This window comes from Rattus norvegicus, chromosome 1 (genome assembly GCF_021556685.1).
Source record: "Rattus norvegicus strain SHRSP/BbbUtx chromosome 1, alternate assembly SHRSP_T2T, whole genome shotgun sequence".
Taxonomy (NCBI): domain Eukaryota; kingdom Metazoa; phylum Chordata; class Mammalia; order Rodentia; family Muridae; genus Rattus; species Rattus norvegicus.
In genome coordinates this window covers 139,818,333-139,842,109 of record NC_141534.1, presented here as the reverse complement: position 1 = coordinate 139,842,109, position 23,777 = coordinate 139,818,333, and the positions used below count along the sequence as shown (strand labels likewise).

The 23,777-nt window shown below is 40.0% G+C and overlaps 1 protein-coding gene across 17 annotated transcripts in view; it reads left to right on the top strand.

The window, feature by feature from the left end:
* Chd2 (chromodomain helicase DNA binding protein 2) overlaps positions 1-23,777 on the top strand; it is a 112,731-nt gene that overhangs the window by 26,694 nt on the left and 62,260 nt on the right. For 8 of the 17 annotated variants that reach the window (XR_015624081.1, XR_015624080.1, XR_015624079.1 and 5 more), the window contains 12 exon segments: positions 1,215-1,276; positions 6,502-6,609; positions 9,008-9,148; positions 10,636-10,769; positions 12,052-12,277; positions 13,231-13,331; positions 14,272-14,316; positions 14,480-14,658; positions 16,425-16,549; positions 19,467-19,683; positions 21,410-21,499; positions 22,169-22,359. Coding sequence is in view for 7 of the 17 variants with exons in the window: in NM_001107523.2 (NP_001100993.2) it covers positions 1,215-1,276; positions 6,502-6,609; positions 9,008-9,148; positions 10,636-10,769; positions 12,052-12,277; positions 13,231-13,331; positions 14,272-14,316; positions 14,480-14,658; positions 16,425-16,549; positions 19,467-19,683; positions 21,410-21,499; positions 22,169-22,359 (1,619 nt within the window). In the remaining 10 variants the exon portion in view is untranslated. 17 annotated transcript variants of the gene reach the window in all.

Sequence of the window (23,777 nt, the reverse complement as noted above, 5' to 3'; positions counted from 1 at the left end):
GTGTTAGTGATGGGGCAGAACCTTGACTCTTGAGCATGCTAAGCGAGCACCTATCCCTCCATCACATGATTTTTAAAGCCAGTGTTGTGTACTGGCTTCCCACATCTTTACAGTCAGACTTGTTTCATACTTCCTGGAATGTGTCATTGTTTTGTGAAATCTCTCCATTTAGATTTGTAAATTCTGAAGGGCTACTCTTCCTCTGTCTTAGTGAAATGTCCTCTTTCTGCCTTAGGAGGATTTTGCTATTCTTAGCTATGTGACATTCTTCTGATGGAAGCTATGCATTGATAGCCAAATGTTGGGGAATTAGGTACAGGTTTTAGTAAGTGTCCTCCGAACATCAAGTCACGCCAACACCTTCATGTTTATGCTGTTTGAGTTCTGAGCGTTTTCTGAGCTGGTGTGCATGTGCTCCTCCCATAGTTCCCAGACCACTGAACCATATTCCTTATATCCAGTTACATGTGTATACCCCTCCTGTTTTATATAATCAGTACATCCTTGGTAGGACCCAAGACTAACAGCAGTAGGAACAATGCCATTTTGGTTCATTTGGGGAAAGATGCTGTCACACTGTCCATGACTATAATCCTTCCTTGACTTACTGCTCTTAGCTCTTCATTCATGATTTCTGATGCTCATTAATTGAATCTAAGGTAAATAAGTCAGTAGGCAGTGCCTTTAAGGCACATTCACTAAATTTGGTCTTTTTTATGCATTGTTAGATCTACAATGACTTGTATAGTTACTGCTAGCATATGCGACTTTAAAATTTTTTTTTAAAAGATTTTATTTATTTTATATGTGAGTACCCTGTCACTCTCTTCAGACACACAAGAAGAGGGAATCAGATTGTGTTGCAGATGGTTGTGAACCACTATGTGGTTGCTAGGAATTGAACTCAGGACCTCTGGAAGAGCAGTCAGTGCTCTTAACCTCTGAGCCATGTCTCCAGCCCTGATTTAGAATCATGTACAGTTTAAAATGTATTTCTCAGCCCTAGTATGCACATGTCAAGTGCTCAGTTCCTATGTGTGGCTGGCTCACTGTGTTGTACAGATAGGTTCGGAACATATATGGGTAGTATTTGTATTTGATACTGCTGTTTTAGATGACTCTGAAGTGTAGACATGAGAAAGAGACACTGATTTTCTGTCTAAAATCTCCCTGTGAATTAAAGTCTAATCATTTCTCCCCCTCCCACACTGAAGGCAAGTAGCGGGTCTGAGAGTGGGAGTCCGAAAAGAAGAGGCCAGAGGCAGCTGAAAAAACAGTAAGTCTTTCATGGGTGAAATGACTTTATCTGACCATTTCAAACTTTTCTGCATTTATGGGACAGTCTTTGTGTTCTGTCTGTCCCAGGTCTCAAGATTCTCAGTTTAAGTTTGTTAGAGCTCCACCTCCGGCTTAAGTTCTCATAGCCCAATTAACTCAGTTAATTTTTTTTCTTAAAAGTAAGCAAATACTAAAGTAGACATTGTATTCTTGCTAAGTATGGAGCAGATTTAATTTGGCCAATCTCACGTTGATATGGTAAGATTCATATTGTTTGGGCACCCATTTTGTTGTGAAATACATACTGTTTTTATATAATTCTAAGATTGCAGTTTGTAGACCAGAAGCTTTTAATTCTTCTTTTCTTTTCTTTTCTTTTCTTTTCTTTTCTTTTCTTTTTTTAGGAGCTGGGGACCGAACCCAGGGCCTCGTGCTTGCTAGGCAAGCGCTCTACCACTGAGCTAAATCCCCAACCCCCGAAGCTTTTAATTCTTGAGCTTAGAGTTAAAATATTTTATAACAAACTATATTCTGTTCATTATTTTTTGCAGCATTAGAGATTGAATATAAAGCATTTAATATGCTATAGGCAAGCATCTACCAATGAGCGGAAAGCCTTAGTTCTGTGCTCATTAATTAAGGAAATTATTTTCTTACAGTTAAATTTAAAAAGCCTTTATTTTTGTATGTGTGTGTATATGTGTGAGTGTGCATGTGGAGGTCAGGGAACAGCTTGTGGGCATCTTTCATGTAGGTTTGTGGATGGAATGCAGGTTATCATGCTTGGAGGTGTACACCTTTATCTGTTGAACCATCTCATGGGTCTTATTTTTTTATTTGGACACAGGACCTCAAGTGCCATAGGTAGGCCTTGGTCTTATTGTGTTGCTGAGCTGAGGATGACCTTAAACTCTTGGTCTTTATGCCTCTTTTCCAAATTCTGGAATTACAAGTGTATAAACCACCCCCACCCCCCCACAAAGATTTTTTTTTAAGACATTCTCTTTTTTTTTTAAAGATTTATTTTATTTATTTTATGAGAGCTCTATCTGCATGTATACCTACATGCCAGAAGAGGGTATCATATCACATTACAGATGGTTATGAGCCCCCTTGTGGTTGCTGGGGACTCAGGACCTCTGGAAGGTTAGACAGTGCTCTTTCTTAACCTCTGAGCCATCTCTCCAGGTTCAGAGTCTCATTCTTGCTAGAAGCACAGGCCTTGCTGTGAGCGCATGGTGTAGCTCAGTCTTGGGGTGAACTGGCAGATCTTCCCTGTGCTGGGATTACAAAGTGTGCTTCCCTGGCTTCAGGATGGTTACTTTTTATATTTATTATTTTTGATGCAAGGTCTTGTTTTACTGCCCAGGCTAGCCTCAAACTTAAGGCCTTCCTGTTGTTGAGATGAAAGGAATGTGACATATTGTTCTTATTTATTATTTATATTTTTGAGACAAGGGTATCACTATCATAGACAAGACTGAGCCTCCTGCCTTTGCTTTCCAAGTGGCAGGATTATAAGACAGTTCCTCTATACCTAGATTGTTCACTGTTAAAAAAGAAAACCAGTGAATCAAAAATTATTACTAAGTAACACACCCAACCCCCAAAGCCCCCCTATTTCCATGGTTTCTGTTCCTTAGCTGTATTAATTTTGTAGAGCCTTTTGGAAAAATGTCAGTATCCAGAACTTTGTATGTCATCAATCAGTTCGGGGTGGGGGTGGGGGGACTTTCCACCAGGGTCTCTAGTTACATGATCTGTGATTAGTAGGCAGATTTGAATTTCTTAAACCCATTTATTCATCTCCAAAACAGTAGTAAAAATCCTGCATGCACTTAACTAAGTAGTTACCTTAAATGCACATTACCTAGTAGAGCAGGTTGGGTATTGTCTTGCTTGAATATGCCCAGTTCCTCTGTTTGAAATGCTCACTTGCTCACAGGCTGGGGCGTCTTAGGAGGCTTTCTTTGCACTTCTGTTGCATGAGCATGTGTTTACTTTGGAGTCTTAGTAGCTAAATTTTGGTAGTTTTTTCCCATAGTTCCCAAAATTTGGCAAAGATTCTTTTGACAGCTTACGCTAGATCAAAATACAAGTTTCTTTTTGATAAATGAAGTAGTTTTAATTCATTTTGATAAATGAATTAAGTTCTTGTCTCTTTTTATCTTTTTTTTTTTTTTTTTGGTTCTTTTTTTTTCGGAGCTGGGGACGGAACCCAGGGCCTTGCGCTTCCTAGGCAAGCGCTCTACCACTGAGCTAAATCCCCAGCCCCTTCTTTTTATCTTTTAAACTTGTTAATGTTGTATGGGTGTTTTGCCTTTCTGCACATGTGTATGCCTGCTGTCCTTAGAGTTCAGAAGAGAGTGTGCACCTCCCCTGGAGCTACAGTTGGGAATGGTTGGGAACCTCTGTGGGTGCTGGGACCAAACTCAGGTCCTCTAGGAGAGCAGCAAGTCTTCTGAATTTCTGAGCTAGGCCACTGCAGTGTCACTTGCAGTATACGGGTCATGGGGTGTCTCCTTTAGGAAGTTTCTTTTAAGTTGGCTTCCTATCAGAAATGAGCACTTTTATTTGTTCAAGAGCTGTGTGTTAGGATGGGGGCAATATTCGGAAGTTGATGATTACTCCAGTTGATCTCCACAGATGGCTGATCTTTCTTTCATTGGGTATGGTAATAAACACCTGTGATCCCAGCTTTTGGGAGGCAGAGGCAGAGAGAGAGGCAGAGAGGCAGAGAGAGAGGCAGACAGGCAGACAGGCAGACAGGCAGACAGGCAGAGAGAGAGGCAGAGAGAGAGGCAGAGAGGCAGACAGGCAGACAGGCAGACAGGCAGAGAGAGAGGCAGAGAGACAGAGAGGCAGAGAGGCAGTGGCAGAAGGAAGCAGATATATTTTGGCAGTTCAAGGCTAGCGTTGTCTACACAATGAGTTCCAAGCCAGGCAGAGCTATATAGTGGGTCTCTGTTTCAGAAAAACCAAACCAAATGAAATAATTCTCTTTTATTCTTGTTCTTGGAAATTAAAACATAATGTGGCCAATTTGAAACATCGGAACCTCTAGTTGTCCCTATATTCTGTAATGTGTAAGCTTGGCTGCAGTTTGTCCTAGGTCTTTTAACAGTCTTCTGTGGGTTATGATTGAGAAAAGTAGGTGTGAGGGTTTGCTGTGCCTGCAAGCGGCGTAGTCTCCCAGGGAGAGCATCTCACTGAACTTAAGACCAGTTGATTTGATATGTTTGTTTCCTTTTACATTCTTAGGTTGGAAGAGCCCAAGTTCTTGTGGTCGTGTATACATTTTTAATTTGACTGCCATCCTATGGCCTCAACACACACTTTCTCTGTTCCAATTTTAGTTTGCTGTATTCTTTGTAGTGGGTCTCACTAATAGTGCTAGTTCATATTACATGATTCAGATTACATGGTTCTTAATTGCAAATGGTTTTGAGACTTGTTCCTGTGAGGCAATTTTTTTTTTTTTTTTTTTTAACTGCATGACTGTTGAGTTCCTTTGGAGGATTCCTCTGCGTCCTGGGCAGAGTGCAGACTCACATGCCAATTTCCCAAGGGTTGGGTTCACCTTACTCTTCTGTCTTCTTGGCAAGCACTTTCTATTATTTAGATGCCCTTTTTGTTGTTTTTCAAGGTTGGTGTTAAACTCATCACTGTCCTGCCTTATTCTGTTTTCTTTATATCATGTCTGTTTTCTTTATATTCTTTAGCAAGGTTTTATACTAGACCTCAAGTAAGCAGAAGCAGGTAGATACCAGAGATGGATAGATACAGGAAAGTCTTTGGTTTAAAGAAAGACTGATAGGTAGAAACCAGTAACAGGGCTTTCTAAGCTAGTCTCCATCTAAAAGTACCAGGCATAGCTGACTGAAAAACTGATAGCTCTCCTTCATTAGTTAGCTTCTTTATTTAACCAAGGCCATTTTTATTTACCAGCCTTTGTGTTCATCTCTGTGCAAGGAGTCAAGGACATATAGTGCTGATAGAATCTGAACAATGTACATGAAAGTACGTTGTGCATTTCCGTTTCATGAAAGGGGAGATTCTCCTCTCCCAACTTTGACTAATTCAGGTGGAGCAGAACTAGTTGTGGTAGTAACTAGTCAGTAACTCTTGCAGCTGTTAGGAAGGGCCCCAGGCATCTACCCCTTTTGGGAACAAGACAGTATTGTTTTTCTTGTTCTATGAAGAAAATTAATTTGACTTGGCAGTTCTGCACCAGGCATCTTTGTTATGACCTCTGTAAAGGGAACACATGGGTACAGTGGTAATTGTTTTGTTTATGGAGGAAACTCAAGCATGTCCCTATCAGGTCTTTCCTATGTCTTTCATGCCCGGTAGCTATCCCATACTATGTTTACTACAGGTGGGAAATGAGCTAGGTCCCTGTGCTGTCCTGGTTAGCCTTTAAAAAACTAAAGGTCTTAGAGATAAAAGCATACCTATAGGTAATGGCTCTTTTAAGCCTTGTAAGGTCTCAAGGAACAAAAGAACACTTCCCGTATCAACTAATGACTAAAAACTAAGTCTTAAACAGAACAGATTACTTAATTGGGTGGTAAGTTCAACACTGAAAAAAAAATTCAGGGACTGTTTTCTTAGTTATGTTCTAAAGACTTGAAGCATTTCATATAGGTTGGTGGCGGAGCTTAAAGGAAGACTAAGCTCAACCAAACCCAACAATACCTAACTGGACAAACACAAGTGTTGGGGGCTGGTGCTCCCTCCCCCCATTTTAAAATACATTTATACTCAATATCAGCATCGTGCATTAAGCTGTTAGAATTCAGAGCTTTCATGATTGACAGTCTTTGAATCAGAAACAAACTCTTTTGCTAGTTCTGATGCATGCCAAAGCTTGGGAACCTTTGGTGTAAAACTTACTGTGGACTTAGGCTTGGTAGTGACAGAGTCAGGAACAAAATAGAATGGGAGCAGCATTTTCTCTTCCAGAAAAGGTGGCTTGAAAATTATACTCATTGTTTCCATTTACATTTGCTACCAGAGTTAAACTAGAAATAGATGGTATATAAATCAGAAAGAATGACAAAAACACAAGTTTAAGTTGACCTTAAATATATCTTCTAGTATAGTATCTAAAGCACACACATTCTGTGTTTCAGAAAATGACTTTGGAATTTGTCTTTTTGAGATTGTTTAGGTTAAGAATTCTTATAGAAAAACATTATTTTGTTTTGCTTTTGATCACAGAGAAAAATGGAAGCAGGACCCCTCAGAAGACGATCAGGAACAGGGAAGCAGTGCAGAGAGTGAGGCAGAGCAAAAGAAAGTAAAAGCTAGAAGACCCATCCCTAGAAGGTATGCTGCTTGCCTGCCCCGTCTCTGCTTCTAGCTGAGCTTACTGTGGGTCTCAGGGAAGGAGGAAATCACTGGAGCCAGAGCCCTAGGTCAAGACAGTTTGTCCTGCTTAGGATTTGGATGTCTGCTTTCCTTGTGCCAGCCTGAAACTTTACCAAGTGTCTAAGTGACTAGGCTGCTGAGATCACTTTCGAGTGCATGGATGCAGTTCTGACTGGACATACATTTTTCCTCTTTATGTATTGATTGTTGGCGTGACTAATTACACAAACTAATGGATTCCTCATTGCATTATCATGCATGTGCATCATGGGCCCTGATCATTGGTCTATGCTTTTTTGCTTTTATGTGACAGTCTAGGGTGTGTGGTATATGCAGCTATATTTTCTGCTTTTGTGTGTGTCCAGGTTATACATTCTTTTGGGGAGAACTAATTCTTTGCTTGATTTTTTTAAAAATTTATTTATTATGCATACAGTATTCTGCCTGCATGTATACCTGCAGGCCAGAAGAGGGTACCAGATCTCATTATAGATAGTTGTGAGTTACCATTTGGGTGCTAGAAATTGATCTCAGAACCTCTGGAAGAGCAGCCAGTGCTCCAACTCTCTGAACCATTTCTTCAGCCCTCTTGCTTGTTTTATTTATTTACTTTTTGGCTTTTTGAGGCAGGGTTTCTTCTATTTAGTCCTGGCTGTCCTGGAACTTTATGTAGACCAGACTGGCATTGAACTCAGATCTCCTTGCCTCTGCTACCTGAGTGTTGGATTCAAGGCATGTACCACCATTCCTGTCGAGAACTGACTTTTAACTATGACTATGAAAATACTCTTCTTTCTGATCAAAACTATATTTAGAGTTTATTATCCTATATGCAGAATGTCCAGAACACTAGGCGAACAGTCTAATTATATAGACATGGGCATAGGCTGAGAAGGCAACACGTTTGGTAATTTTTGATCAAACATGGCAAATGATGATAACATAAGAAGGCAGAAGAAATTTACCATGATACTTGAGTAATTCAGAAGTGAAAGTAGTATTCAGATATTGTTCTGAAACATTAGAAATATAGCCATTAGGTCAGGATGTGATCTTGAAGCAGTTAGATGTGAGCTATTGTTACTCACCTTCCCAGGGATGGGTAGATTGTAAAAGCAGTTTTAGATTCTAAAAGCACTGTGTGTGTAGCCCAGTCCTTTCTAGAGCAATCTATATAGATCATGTTAGCCACAAAGTCAAGACTTCCAAAAAATTTAACTTCTTATTTTTGCTTTTGATGTGTGTGTGTGTGTGTGTGTGTGGGGGGGATTTGGGTGGCGGGGGGACATTTGTGTCCATGGGTGCATGTGAATGTGTGTGGTGTATGTGTGTATGTCGATTACTTATGTGTGTAAGGTCAACTTAGGAGCTATCCCTCTTTGTTTTTGAGGCAGAATCTCTCCCTAGACCCTGGCTCAGTGATTAGTTGAGCCCAGCCCCAGTCTAGCCCCAGTCTAGCCCCAGCCTAGCCTCGAATGTTTTCCTGTCGCTGCCTCTCTAGTGCTGAGATTATAAGTGCACCTACTGTGCCTTGCTTCATCTGTAGACTGTGGGAATGGAACTCAGCTCATCATGCTTGTGTGGCAACACTTTACAGACAGAACCATCTCCCCAGTCTACCAAATATACCTTCTCTCAGTATTCAAATCACCTCCAACACCTACTTTTTAAATGGCCTGAAGGTTGATAGTTTTTAATGGATGAACATTTATCATGTATACTTTGAGAATAGTACAAAATTTGAATCCTAATTATGTGAAACATTATTCTGTCCAGAAGAATTCTATCACCAAAGCATAGTGTCTTTGTTTTGAATTTTGTCCATAAAAATGTTATGACAAATATATGTCTTCTATTTGCATAAGTACTTATACAGTGGCCCAGATTTGTTGTCTGGTCAATAAAATCTAAGATATTTCCTCTCTAGCCATTTACAGAAAAATTTGCCAACCCCTGGTCTAGTCCCCTTCCAGGGAAAGCCTGTGTTTTCTTTCCCCACTGAGTTTAAGCTCTCAAGATTTAAGTGTCATGCTGGATATGTGCCCATTATTTACTGAGTCCTGTTTTTTTGTCTTAGGGTTTCATTAGGTAGGAGAAGCACATCACTGTGACTGTACCTTACCTTTTCCCCTGGTTTTTCTGAGAGCATTATGTAGTGGAAGGTGACTTTGAACTCCTAAACACGATCATGATTACCTCACGAATTCTAAAATTCCAAGTCTGATCCCATGCCTGCCTCCCTTTAGTAAATTATTTGTATTTGCCACTGCCCTAGGGGTGCCATTATGTACATTTGAAGTAGTTACCAAGTGACAGGATAAAAGCTTTGCCATTTTTTTCCCTCTGTTCATTTTAGAACAGTGCCCAAACCTCAAGTTAAAAAGCAACCTAAGATTCAGCGTGGAAAGAGGAAAAAACAAGAGTCTTCAGATGATGATGACGACGATGATGAAGCTCCCAAAAGGCAGACTCGACGAAGAGCTGCTAAAAATGTGAGGTCAGTTGTGCCTTGGAAGTTCTCCATTGATGGTGATGATGCAGATGTTTAGAACTTGGTTCTTTCAAGTTTCAGATGATGTGATGGACAGGTAAGAACTTCAGCCTGAGGGTGGCGCACACCTTAGATCTCAGCACTTGGGAGGCAGAGGCAGGTGGATCTCTGTGAGTTTGGTGCTAGCCTGGTCTATATAGCTTGTTCCAGAAAGGCCAGAGCTGTACAGTGAGACCTTGTCTCAAAAAACCAAAAATAACATAAGTTAAAGCTGCTTTCAGAATGTAGCCATCGATGGGGAAAATGGGTGTTAGCCCAGTGGAGAGCGAGAGTACCACAGCGCACTTTCAACTGCCTCAAGGTTATATCCTATCCTACTGACTATCTTTCTAATGTTTGAGGAACAATGTTTGGATTGTATTTTCACTTCTGAATTACTCTTGAGTCTCATTGTATCTTTTGACATTTGGATATAATCATACTATTAAACATTAGTAACAGCATATGAGGCATTAGTTGATGGTGAAAAAAGGTATAGATATATTGAGCTAATTGTTTTGCTTAATCTAGAGAATGTGAAGTACATTTACTCTCAGAGCATATACATGCTCCCTTAGGCCTTCTTAGAGATGTGAAGCTGAGTCCTAGAGATACTAATTACTTGCCCGATGCTTTCAATTGATAGTTAAATATAGAACTAGGGTTTTAATGTGCTGGTATTTAGCTTACCTCATTTTCTTACTGTGTTATATCTAGAATTATGTTTTTCTATAATTATTTTGTTGTGTTGGAGACTAAACCCGGGATCTTGCTTATTTGAGGCAAATGCGAGTGAGCAGTGCCTCTTGTATTTATTGTTCATGTGTCGTAAAGGTTTTTTGTTTGTTTGCTCTCTTTCTAGGTTTTTTTTTGAGGTAGTTCAGGCTAGTCTGGAACTATGTCATCAAGGCTATCCTGAAATTTACTGTATAGCTTAGACCAGCCTTAGGCTGTTTCTCTGCCTTCATTTCTGGGATCGTCATGGTCAAATACATTTTATATTTATAATTCATAGGTGTGACTGAAAATTCTCAACTCTTTGGGTTAATTTAAATTAAGTTCATTTTCTTGTTATTGGGTGATAAAATTGCATGATTGAAGGAAACATTTGATCTTCAGGAATATTTTCCTTTTGTCTGAAATAATAGCAATTTTCCTTTTATGAACTTTCTTTTTGTTGTAATTTACATAGTAGTTACTCTATACTAAGTAAAGATTATTCTTGTAGCTTCCTATATCTAGCTTATTCATATAGTGTGAGCTACTCGTGAGTATATCTGTGGGCATGCGTCAGGGCTTGAGATGGGGTGCAAATAGGTATTGAGTCCGCTGACTCAATCTGTAAATACCTTGTTAGAGTCAAAGTGTGTGGTTCCTATTACAGTGCTACTCTGTAGAGATGTTTAGCGCTGAAGGTGCAGTCTCTTACTCATGCAGCATTATTTCTCACACAGTTACAAAGAAGATGATGACTTTGAGACTGATTCAGATGATCTCATTGAAATGACTGGAGAAGGAGTTGATGAACAGCAAGATAATAGTGAAACTATTGAAAAGGTCTTAGATTCAAGACTGGGAAAGAAAGGAGGTTTGTGTCTTTGGGGAGCAAATTACTCAACTTTGGATTTTTGAGACAGGGTCTCTGGTAGCCGTGACTGGCCTCTAACTTGATATAGACAAGGATGACCTTGAACTCCTAATCTTCCTGTCTCTACCTCCCAAGTTCTGGGATTACAGTTGTGCACCACCATTTTCAGTATGAGTGGTGCTGGGGAGTTGAGTCAGCCCTGGGTGATGCTTGCCAAGCACTGTACCAACCGGTTGCATCTGTAGCCCACAAATTTGTGCATGTGTGTATGTGTATGTATATATATATATATATATATATATATATATATATATATATATTTATTCAAAAATCCAATATTTTACATATTCCTCAATATGATAAACTTAGTCCACACTAGCATTTTGAATTGTAGAAATTATCCTGACTTATTTCAGAGCTAGAGACAGAAGAATGTTTTCAGTGTCTAAATTTTAATTTAGTTAAATAGTATGTACTATATTGATAAAGCACAAGTACTTGCTCATTAACATAGAGCAAATCTGCGTTTAGTTGTTTGGTTTTGAATAAATACCTTGTAAAAATACCAGACTCATCACAGACATATTTGGGTCATACTGAAAGTTTTGAAAAAATCCTATTGCTTAAGTTGTTCTAAAATATCTGTTTCATAAGGAGGGTTGGGAATATAGGTCAGTGACAGCACTTGCCTAGTTCAGTCCTCAGACTGCAAGAAGATAAAAACAAGCATGATGGTCCTTTTCCTGCTGCACCCCATTTGTTTTTGAAATTCAGTCTTGAATATATGTAGAGTTGACTAGGAACCTGGTACCTTGCCCAACTAACCATGTCCCCGACTCCCAGTTTGTTATTTGAGGGTAAGATAGTTAACAGCTTTGGGAGGGTAAGAACAGGGTATTTGAGGGTAAGAACAGGGTATTTTAATTTCTTACCCTATTCTTAGAGGAAGAGATTTGCCTTTTGAGTCAGTCAGGACTAAGAAAAGGGTGCTGCTGTTTTGTTGTTTGGTGTTTGGGTAGAGGACTGTGTGTCCACCTGCAAGTTTGCACATGCTTTAAGGAAAATAGTATTACCTTCAGATATTTAAAAGGACCGAGTCCATTCTGTGTTGTAATTGACTTATTGTAATAAGTGTAATTGTACAGTAAGTTGACTGCTTATTGTAAGTAAAAACATTTGGTGTACTGAAGAAGAGATTCTTCCTGGCAGCTGCATAATTGGGAATCTTTCATTGCCTGGTTTCTTAACATTTTCTTTAAAGTTGACTTGAATCCTTTTGCAGCCACTGGAGCGTCTACCACTGTGTATGCTGTTGAAGCTAATGGAGATCCTAGCGGTGACTTTGACACGGAGAGGGAAGAAGGTGAAATCCAATACCTTATCAAGTGGAAGGGCTGGTCGTATATTCACAGCACGTGGGAGAGTGAAGAATCCTTACAACAACAGAAAGTAAAGGGCCTAAAAAAACTGGAGAATTTCAAGAAGAAAGAGGACGAGATTAAGCAATGGTGTGTTGCCTGCTGCAGATTAAAGCGGTGTTTCCAATCGAAGGGAAGGGAGGTTTTAAATGTGTGGAGAACACAGCTATCTAAGATTGCAAATTTTGCCTTGATCAATTTGATCAAGGAGCACTGACTAGTCTATGGTTCTGTTTTTTTTTTTTTTTTCCGGAGCTGGGGATCGAACCCAGGGCCTTGCGCTTGCTAGGCAAGCACTCTACCGCTGAGCTAAATCCCCAACCCCCCTATGGTTCTGTTTTTAATTGGAGATGTTTTCATATACAGCTACTAAAATTTCAGATTTAATAAGACCATCTAGCTCACTGAACATTTCCTATATTTTCTTTCTTTAGTATGTTTGATCTTGACAATAAGATTGTGAGTTTTTTTCTTTTTCTTTTTTACCTGATTTGTAGATGGGCAAAGTGAGTCAGAGAGAGAGTAACTGTAAGTGAATCAGTGACTTGAATTTAGATAGACAAATATAGAGCCAATCTCAAGAACATTTTGTTATTTTCTTTTCTTTTTTTTTTTTTTTTAAGATTTATTTATTCTGTGTATGTGAGTACACTGTTGCTTTCTTCAGACACACCAGATGAGGACATCGGATCTCATTGCAGATGGTTGTGAGCCACCATGTGGTTGCTGGGATTTGAACTCAGGACCTCGGGAAGAGCAGTCAGTGCTCTTAACCACTGAACCATCTCTCCAGCCCCATTTTGTTATTTCCTTTGGTTAGACTGGGGTTGAGACTTATGTGAAATTTAATAATCTAGAACCCTCTGAATTCTGATATGCTTGAAATTATTCTTGGTTTTAATATAATTTGCAGAAATGACGATTACCAGACAGACACATAGACTTATATCATTTTACATTTGTACTTAGAATGTTTGCTCTCATTCCTATGTAGAGATCTCCAAATTCTAACTGGTATATGCTATTTTTGATCTTCTGTCTAGGTTAGGGAAAGTTTCTCCTGAAGATGTTGAATATTTCAATTGCCAACAGGAGCTGGCATCAGAGTTGAATAAACAGTATCAGATAGTAGAAAGAGTAATAGGTAAGTCTGTGAAAACTTACTGTAGTCCTATGTGAACTTGGAGAAAATGACCTTTGGCTTTAAGAGAATATAAATTTATAAAATGAGTTTTGCAGTTTTACTTTTTGTCACTAAACAAAGGCCTGCATTTATTTTGAAGGGAGAGCTAGTAATTATTGCCTGTGGGTTTGAGTGTGGGAGATGAGAGACAGGAATGTCACAGATGTTGGTTCCAAGGTTTCCTAAGAGAATATGAGTCCCATTCACCGAAATGAAAGGGCCAAGGGAATACCTGATTTTGGAGTTGAAATCAAATGCTTAGGTTGGTAACTGTTGTCATTAAGGGACCAGCATTATTTGAGGGCTGCCACATGTGTTCAGCGGCAGTCTCCAGGTCTGAGTATTGCTGCAGTACAAATAGGTGATTGACATGGAATACTAGTTTTGGATTTGTGAGTAGGGCTAGCTGTTATCAGTGAAATGGACAGAGGAAGTAACTGTTGGCAGAACAGGTCTGATGAGGTGCCTCAGGAGAGAATTAGAGGGGCTTTGTGTCTCGTTCAGTGACATTTTAATTGAGAGGTAACAGTAATAGGATGAGGTGTGGCAGCCTTGTAGAACAAGCTTCTTTGTAAACATAAGATAAATGAGCACATCCTTGCAGGGAAGCTTTTTAATTTACTTTTTTATGTGTGTGGGTGTTTTGCCTTTACGTATAGCTGTGCATACTTGGTTCATGAGGAGGCCAGAAGAGGGCTTCAAAGCCCCTGCCTGGTACTAGAGTAGCAGACAGTTGCGAGCTGCCATATGGTGGGTTTCTGGGAATTGAACCCGCGTCTTTTGGGAAAGCAGCTAGTGCTCTTAGTCTCTGAGCAACGTTTCTAGCCCCTTGCTTGTACAGTCTGCGTCTTTTCCTTTTAGGCATGTTTCTAACTGTCTGTCTGATTTTGTATTTGCTTAGCTGTGAAGACAAGTAAATCTGCACTGGGCCAAACAGATTTTCCAGGTGAGCAGTACTTCTGACTTTTAGTAAATGTTCAAAATGAGCATTTTGCGTTTTGCGGATTGTTTATACTTTTGACACATGGTAGTCATTGGTTACATTAAAAAAGAAATCACTTTCTACTTACAATTTGACATTGTCTGATACGTTTTTATTCATGATATAGCTCACAGTCGGAAGCCAGCACCTTCAAATGAGCCTGAATATCTGTGCAAGTGGATGGGACTGCCCTACTCAGAGTGCAGCTGGGAAGATGAAGCCTTGATTGGAAAGAAATTCCAGAGTTGTATCGACAGCTTCCACAGTCGAAACAACTCTAAAACCATTCCCACAAGAGAATGCAAGGTTTGCGGATTGTCGAATTTTATGATTTTATTTTTTTTATGTTTTTATTTATTTATTTTCTGTTTGTTTGTTTTGAGACAGGATATCTCTATGATGTTACTCTGCTGTCTGGGAATTCACTATGTAGACCAAGTTGTCCTCGAACTCATGGAGATCCATTTATTTTTCTGCATCTCCAGTGCTGGAATTAAAGGCATGCACCACCATCCCCAGCCTACTTTTATATTGTTTTTGTGGAAAAGTGTGGTAACCAAAGGGTTAGTTGGGCACATATGTAGAAGTAAAAATACAACAAGAGTCAATGATGATTAAAAGTTACATTAAATATAAATAATTATGGCATGGGCTGTTGAATTTGCCCAGAGAGTAGAGTGTGCCTGCATGTGCAGTCCTTGAGTTTGATTGCTTAGCACCAGACAAAACTGAACATCACTGGGCATGCCTGTAATCCCAGGCTTCAGGAGGTGGAGGCAGAGGAATCAAGAGATTAAAGGTCGTCCTTGGCCGTGTAGTGAGTTCAAGGCCACCCTGGTTTATACATGACTTGTCTCAAAGGAAAAAGAAAGAAAGCGAAAGTAGAGGATGAGAGGCTGGAGAGAGGGTTCAGAGATGAAGAATGCTCACTGCTCTTGGAGAAGACCTGAATTAAGTTCACAGCACCTAGGTTGTGGTTTGCAGCTGCCTGTGACTCCTGTTCTCAGAGATTCAGTGCCATCTTCTCACCTGGAGCATCCTGTATGCATGTGGTCTACTTCAGTAACACACACACACACAGACACACACACACACACACACACACACACACACACACACACACACTTTTTTGCTGGTTTCTATAATTTGATACTTTGTAATTAGCTATATTGTGAGAAATATTTGAAACTAGATACTTTAAAACAGACAGGAAAGATGTCTCTGAATTTTAAATTAGAAACTGAATATACAAGCTTTTTATTGTTCGATTGATTGTACAAGTCTTCTCATGGAATTTGCTGAAGTCTAGAAATATTCCTGGTTCCTTGGCCTGTATCTTAGAGAAGTGGAAGTTCATGTTACTAACATGAACTCCTTCCCGTCTGTGGAAGACAGGGTGTGACTGCTGCTCAGGATTGTGGTGCAGAGGCCATGGTCAGCATAGAACAGAGGTGGAGATGTGGCTCCAGTGGGCACTGGAAGAGGTTTCCTGAGGAAAACAGCCAGTGCTTACATTTCCTCCACCTCTTAGAAACTGTTGTTGTGCTTAATAACGAATGAGACAGTGTCCTGGAGCCTGAGGGGTAGGCTTTGTACTTAAGGACAGTTGTTGCTTTTGCAGAAGACTGAGCTTCCGTTCCCAATGCCCACATAGCAGCTCATGACTGTCTAGTACCAGGGTGCAGTTCCAGGGGACCCGCCACTCTCTTCTGATCACCTCAGGTACTAAGCCCACATGTGCTGCACATACATACATGCCAGCAATACATTCATGTCATACACTTAATAAGACTTCCAGAGTTTGCTGTATTCTTTAGAAAAGGTGACAACATCAAGGTAACTCTGAGTGTCACACAGTAAAGGATGAACAAATTAAGAGCAAATTAATGTTCACAGATTTATGTCAGAAAAAGAATATATTTAAAAATACTTTATTTTAGGATCAACTCTGGGAACAGAATAGGAAGGGTGAGGTGAGGCGACAGTTCATACCTGAATTATGACTAGTATTGTAGTTTAAGATCAAGCAAAAATGTTCTAAGACTTATGCTTTGTTAATTTTTGTTTCCCAGGCACTAAAGCAAAGACCACGGTTTGTAGCTTTGAAGAAGCAACCAGCATACTTAGGAGGAGAGAATCTGGAGCTCCGAGACTATCAGCTGGAGGGTCTCAACTGGCTTGCTCACTCCTGGTGCAAGTAGGTAGAGAATATGGTTAGATTTTCTCTGTTGTGTTTGGCTTATTATTATCCTAAGAGCTAAGTGTAGGCAATTTCGGCTTGGAGGGTTTGAGTGATTCAAGGGAGGCGTGATTCCTCTGTCATTCATTATGTGATACCTCATGTCAGAGCTTCCTTCACTGCTGACAGCAGACTTTTCCCGCACACAGTTTTAAAAACATTTTTATTTAAGTGTATGGGTATTTTCCTGTTTGTATGTCTGTGTACCACTTGTGTACCATGTACCTAAAGAGGCCAGAAGGAGGGCATTGATATCTTGGACCTGCTTGTGAGCTGTCGCATGGGTACTGGGAACTAAGAACTTAGACGACACTAAAGAGATTGTGTGGGCTAGCCCTTTTATTTTATAATTGGTGGTGCTTAGGAGCAAAGATAGCATGAGGTTTGTTCAGAGTTGCACAGTATTTGCTACGTAGTCCTTCATTAGCATGTTTTGTTTGTTTGAGGTAGTTTCTCAGTGTAGTTCTGGCTTGCCCTAGGACTCAGTATGCTCCCCAAATTGGCCTTTAACTAAAAGTCATCTGTTTATGATTTTGGTAAATTAAATGCCTTGTTTTTGTAGCTACTATTATTAGCTAATACTATTTCTAGTAGTAAATATTTTTAATACTCTGGTTCACCAGTCAAGCACATATACATGCAAACCAATTCATTAGGCGCAGAAACTTGGCTGCAATACAGTCCCAGTAGCGTGAGTCTAGCTGAGAGCAGGAAGGGTTGATCTGCTTTCTCGTAGCTGTGTCTCTCCAGGCACAGGAACAAGAGTACAAACACCTTCAGGTCTATGTGTCTTAAGCTCCACTTGACAAGGATTATCAACCAGCCATAGCTCCTGAAGTGAGTCCAGCTGCCAGCTCTTGCCTTCGCTTGGCTTTGTCTTGTGCTGCTTCTACTTTGTAAGCAAGTATACGGACATTTGTGTACCTCGGGAGACATGGTGAACAGCTGCAGTTAAATCGTGCACATGTTTCTGGGTTAAAGGGTCAGAAAAGATAGTGGGAGACATGGCTCAATGGTTGAGAGCATTGACTGCTCTTCCAGAGGTCCTGAGTTCAATTCCCAGCAATCACATGGTGGCTCATGACCATCTGTAGTGGCTCCTATTCTGTCTTCTGAAGACAGCTACAGTGTACTCACATACATAAAATAAACAAATCTTAAAAAAAAAAAAAAGAGTCAGAAAAGAAGGAGAGACCCACCAAGAGCCTTCCAAAACTAGTCTGGGCCAAGTCAGTCCTCCAAGAGGGAGTTGGGCTTTGAAAACAGGAAGGAGAGCTGGTGTCTACAGGGAAACAGGAGGAGTCCCCTGCCAAAGAGAGCAAGCCGCTGAGGGCTTAAGCTGAACAGATGGCAATGGGGTTTAGCTTGGGAAGGACCCAGATGAACTGCAGTACCCAGGAGAAGCATAAAGTCATAAACAACCAACAAATATCAGAGTTGTGAGGGTCCTTGGCAGCCCCACAGTTCTGGTACTGAGGGAAACTCAAAATCTTGGGCTAAGGTGGACATTGTGGTACTATTTTTATTTATTAATTTTTTAAAAAAGTTTGCTTACATTGAATGTGACCTGTGTGTACTTATATACTTGCATTACTGAGAAGAGAGAATCCTACTTCCCTACTCCCTGATGCTGGGGACTGTCTTTAAATAGTTAGGCTTTATGGCACATGGCTTTCCCCTTTAGCCACTCACTGGCCTGTAATAATGTTTACAGACTACGGTCAGACTAGATCTCTAATTAACTGCCATATAGGCTACTTTGTATTTCCCAAACATAGTTTTCTTTTTTTTTAAGATTTATTTATTATATATAAGTACACTGTAGCTGTCTTCAGACACCAGAAGAGGGCATCAGATCTTATTACAGATGGTTGTGAGCCACCATGTGGTTGCTGGGATTTGAACTGGGGACCTCTGGAAGAGCAGTCAGTGCTCTTAACCACTCAACCACCTCTCCAGCCACAAAATACTTTTCTAACTGTGGTCATTTTCTTCATTTGTTTTTCTTTTTATATTTTTACAATTAGAAAAAAAAAAAGGAATGTGGAAATTCCACTTATTTCCTGGTACTGGTCTGTGAACACTTGCATCAGTCTTCCAAGATGCTACTTGCTCAATGGTCAGAATCTTCCACTATTAGCTCTTTACATCAGAGGCAGGAGAATTGCAAATCCCAGATCAACCCAGCCTGCATAGTGAAAATCTGCTTCATAGAACACAAAACAAAAAAATGCAAAACCAAAACAATCCTCTTAGAATCCTACACTCTTTCTTGAATAGCCTCATTCAGTTGCAGTGAGGCTAGGAATTTGTTGACTGTGGCATATTTAAAACAGTTCCTCTTTGCCTAGAATATACAAGGCCTTGGGCTCTGTCTCTAGCTCTACACACAATGCAATACAACCCATCCTTCTACACCTGCATCAGGTAGGTCTATAAAACAGATGTGGTATTGATCAGTCAAGAGGAATGCAGTGGAATGGAGAAGGTAATTTGAGCAGAGGCACAGCATTGTTGGAATAGTGTTCAATAGCAAGGCTGATAGCCAGTTTATTCCTTTGTATATTAATGCATCCACGGCTTCCTGCCTGTATGCTTCTGTTAGAGGGATAGCCTAGTGAAGACAATATAATTCAGAGCCTTATATGTAAGATGGGAACCTTTGTGTAATCTAAATACTGAATGTACTTACAGATACATTGCCTGGTCTGTTTCTGTCTTCTGCTTTTTTGGAGGCATGAGTCACTGAAGATGAGGAGAAATTCATCGAAAGTACAAACTGATGCTTTTCTTTGTGGTTATGGTGAACTGTGTATTTTGTGCACATGGTGTTTTTCTCAATATCTAATTACTTTGTATTGTTTTCTTCCTGCAGAAGTAACAGCGTAATCCTTGCTGATGAAATGGGCCTAGGAAAGACCATCCAGACCATATCGTTTCTCTCCTACCTGTTCCATCAGCACCAGCTCTACGGGCCCTTTCTCATAGTTGTCCCCTTATCCACCCTTACCTCATGGCAGAGAGAGTTTGAGATCTGGGCACCGGAGGTTAACGTCGTGGTTTACATAGGTGACCTGATGAGCAGGAACACGGTGCGTAGAGAGAGTCGAAGTGCTGTGTAATTATGGTAGAGGTGTACTTTGAAGACTGACTTAGGGTTTTACAGATGCATCAGTAAGCTCTTAGACTTGTACTAGAAGACTGTACTGTGTTTCCTCTCCCTCCTAGAGTCTTACTATGTAATGTAGCTCAGGCAGGCCTCTAACTTGTGGCACTCCTCCTGCTTCAGCCTCATGATCAATGGCATGCATTACAATTATTTGATTTTTATGTTTATGATCCCCTTTCCTTATAAGGGAGAGAAGTATATTTCTAGGGAATCTTGTTTGGTACGAAACGTTGACTTCAGCATCATAGTAAATTTGTCTTTGTTTAGCAAATGTGTTTTTGAGAAATGAACGACTTTTTCAGTACCCACTGTGTGCTAGTACTTGTGTTAGTGCTGTAACCCTCATGATAGTCTTCCAACTGATAGTGGCAGCTATCTGACATGAAGATAGCTGTCTAGGGCGTGTGTGTAACCCTTGCTTTTACACAGATAGAATGGCAGAACCGGAGCCTCAGCTCCCCAGACACACATCTGTCTGCTCCTGTAGTTTTGCTCTGTGCCCTTCTATTTTAAGATGGGTTTTGAACATTGGGATTCCACTGGTAGTCTTCAACACTTTGGATAAATGCTGCAAACATATTTCCATAGAACTCAGACAATTATTAAATGCTGTCATTCAAACAGTCTGACTTGGGTTAGGGTTGTAGCTCAGTGATTGACCCTAGTATGCTTGAGGCCCTGCATTTGATTGCCAGCTCTACAGGCAAAACAAAACAAAAAATACCATCTGAATTAAAAACTGTATTAAGTTTTATGGCCCTAATTTTGATTTTGCAAGACTGTAGTAGTTTTTTGTACCATTAATTTGATAGTTATTAAAGGAGAAAACTGGTGTTTTGCTCTGGTGGCAGTCACCTAGTACTCCTCTTTAGTCTCTGGTGACAGTCACCTACAAGTACTCATTGCTTTCCTTTCTATTCCCTAAGTCAACAAACCATAAGAACTATTAGTAGCCATCGTGTGTACTGAGTTTCTGATCATGTTTTACCATGGATTCATTAATTTTCCAGTTTCTTTAAATTCCTCACTAATTTCTACTTATATTAAATTACATTTTCACTTTTTAAAATTCGTTTTTCTTGGGGGATTTGTTTATTGTGATTAGTGAAATTTCTGGCCAGGCTCTTGGTTATAATTTTTACTTCTTAATAAATATTACCTTATGCAAAGAATAATGGAAATTTCATTCTCCAAGAGTCTGGGGAAGCCATACTTTATTTAGTTCAAGTCCCTAAAGGCTTGCTTTTTTTCCTCTTCTGAGACATACTTTCTATATTTCAAGAAACTCGTAGAAATCTGCCTCCCTCTGCCTCTGCGTCTGCCTCCTAAGTGCTGGAATTAAAGGTGTGTGCCAGCATGCTTGACTTTAATTCCCCAACTTCACTTGCTGATAAATTCTGCACACTTAGATCTTTACAGGAGAGTTTGGTTTATTTGAAGTGACAATAAAGTTTCCTGCTCGGTGGTCTGCAGTGTGACTTTCAGTATTCTAGTTTGGGTTACATTAAGTCTCCATAGAGTGCATGTGCAGTTCATTCAGTTCTCAGGAGCCTTGTTTGTCTTTTTTACTGCGTCTACTACAAGACTTGTTTTGTTTCAAAAACTTGGAAGTAGAAATTGTCTTAATTATTGTTTTTCTCTTCTTATAGATAAGGGAATATGAGTGGATTCATTCTCAAACCAAAAGGTTGAAGTTCAATGCACTTATAACAACATATGAGATCCTATTAAAAGATAAGGTGTGTAATTAGTAATAAAGATTAAGTCTTGCCTATGTGTATTCAGTTAAATAGTAGGGGCTGTGCTTTTTACTTGTCATGTTACTCTTGGTTTGTTTAAAAGGGGAAGCAAACAAACTTAAAATATTCCTCAAATACTAAAATTGTGAAGACAAAACCTCACTGTTGAATGGGTGGTCAGGGAGCCTTAGTCCAGTTGAATTAAGCAGGATTCAGGAGGAAATGCATTGGGGCTGGATGGTGGTACTCTACAGTGATTGGAGAGTTCTTTTTAAAGGTACCAAGTGGTAAATGCTTCTATTCTATATTCATTTTGGTGGTACGCGTTTTCTGTGTTGCAAGGTTCGGGTGGTAAAATAGGCAAGAGTCTTGCAAAGACAAAGCTATGTAGAGTTTTGTTTCTGTTTCTGTTCAGCATACCAGTTTTTAGCATCTTGAAGTGACTTGTAGTAGTGGATTGTATAAGAGATTCACTAATAGCTTTAGATGAGCCTGAATCTGGCCATTGGTAGAATGAGCAGAAGAGTCCTAATATGTATTAAATCTGTGAATAAATTTATCTAAGTGTATACCTTTGTGATAGAATTTGAAAAGAAATTATTTAGATATGTAAGCACTTTTGGGTGCCCTTCTGACCTGGTGGCTAATCTGTTCTGTTTTTTACTTTAGACGGTGCTGGGAAGTATTAACTGGGCCTTCCTGGGAGTAGATGAAGCCCATCGGTTGAAGAATGATGACTCTTTGTTGTATAAAACTCTGATTGATTTCAAGTCCAACCATAGGCTACTGATCACGGGCACCCCTCTTCAGAATTCCCTCAAGGAACTTTGGTCCTTGCTGCACTTTATTATGCCGGAGAAGTAAGCTCCTTCCTGTTTGTTTCAAAAGGTGCTAGAATGTCTGATAATGCCAGTTCTCCTACACCCCCCTTTGTTTTGTACTTTCGAGAAAGGGTCTTACTATGTATTTTTGGCTATCCTGTAACTATGTAGACCAGGCTGGTATCAATCTTTGAGAGATCTGCCTGCCTCTGTCGCTCAGATCCTAGCATTAAAGGCTCTACCACCAAGTCTGGGAACTTTCTGATGTTCTTACTAGACTTAGCAAAACTCATAGCATGGCAACATAAAGCATTCACCTGAGGCAGAAGCAGCTGTGTTAAAATCTCGTATAATAAAGGGATAGAAGCTTAAGAAATATGCCTATTAGGAGGATTATGTAGCTGCCTACCACAGGTTTGAATTAGTTAAAGCATTTGGGAAGTAGTTTTTAAGACATAATGCGATTCAGGTCGGGTCGTGATGTTCTTGTAATCAATCCCAGCACTTGAGAAGGTAAGGCAGGAGGATTAGCAAGGAATTCAGTGCCAGCTACTGATATGAGCCCACTGTCAGCTCCATGTAACTCTGCCTCAAAAAGCATAAAATCAAAACAAAGTCTCAAAGCCACACGAATCAAGTGTATGACATAAGCAGTCTGACATGCCTCAGATTCAGTCTATGATAATAGAAGCATCAGTGCTAGTTCTTACTCCAGCCAAGTTGCCTCTGACAGTACTTCCGTTTATCTCTATTAGATAAATTATATAGGACAGATTCATAGTATATATATATATATCTGGCAGATATAAAATATATATAGTGTTGCTCAGTGACCGCTTAGAACAAAGTCTAAATTCATTTGTCTATTTTGGAAGACTGTAGTGAGCTGGATCCTGGCTCATACTGACTCACAGCACTTGTTCCATTACTCATGAGTCAGCTGCCTGGCCATCTTCCTGCCTCTTCCACATGCTGAGCCATTCCTCCTCTGTTCATCTGGAGTGTTCCTTCTCCTTATCTTTACGTGGCACCCACCTCCTTTCTTGTATTTCCCCCAACCCTCTATCTGCTTTGCTGTAGCATATCACAGACTTAGGCTTGTGGAAATACTAGTAATTGTGCTAGCCTCATTCGTCAGTGGTTCATAGTACCTGGCATAATAACTGACACACAGCAAGCAATTACTAATTGTATAATCGACATAATTGTATTTTTCCATAACTTTTTTTGTCATAACGACTAAGGATGTTAAGCATCTTCTCGTTTTCTCTTTGGCTGCTTGAACTTCTTTAGTGAAATACTTATTCAAATCTTTTGCTATTAAGAAAATTAGACTGGGCAGGGCAGGGCAGGCACACACCTTTAGTCCCAGCACTCAGGAGGGATTAAAAAGGCAAGCGAGTCTCTGAGTTCAAGGGCATCCTGGTCTACAGAGCGAGCTCTAGGACAACCAAGGC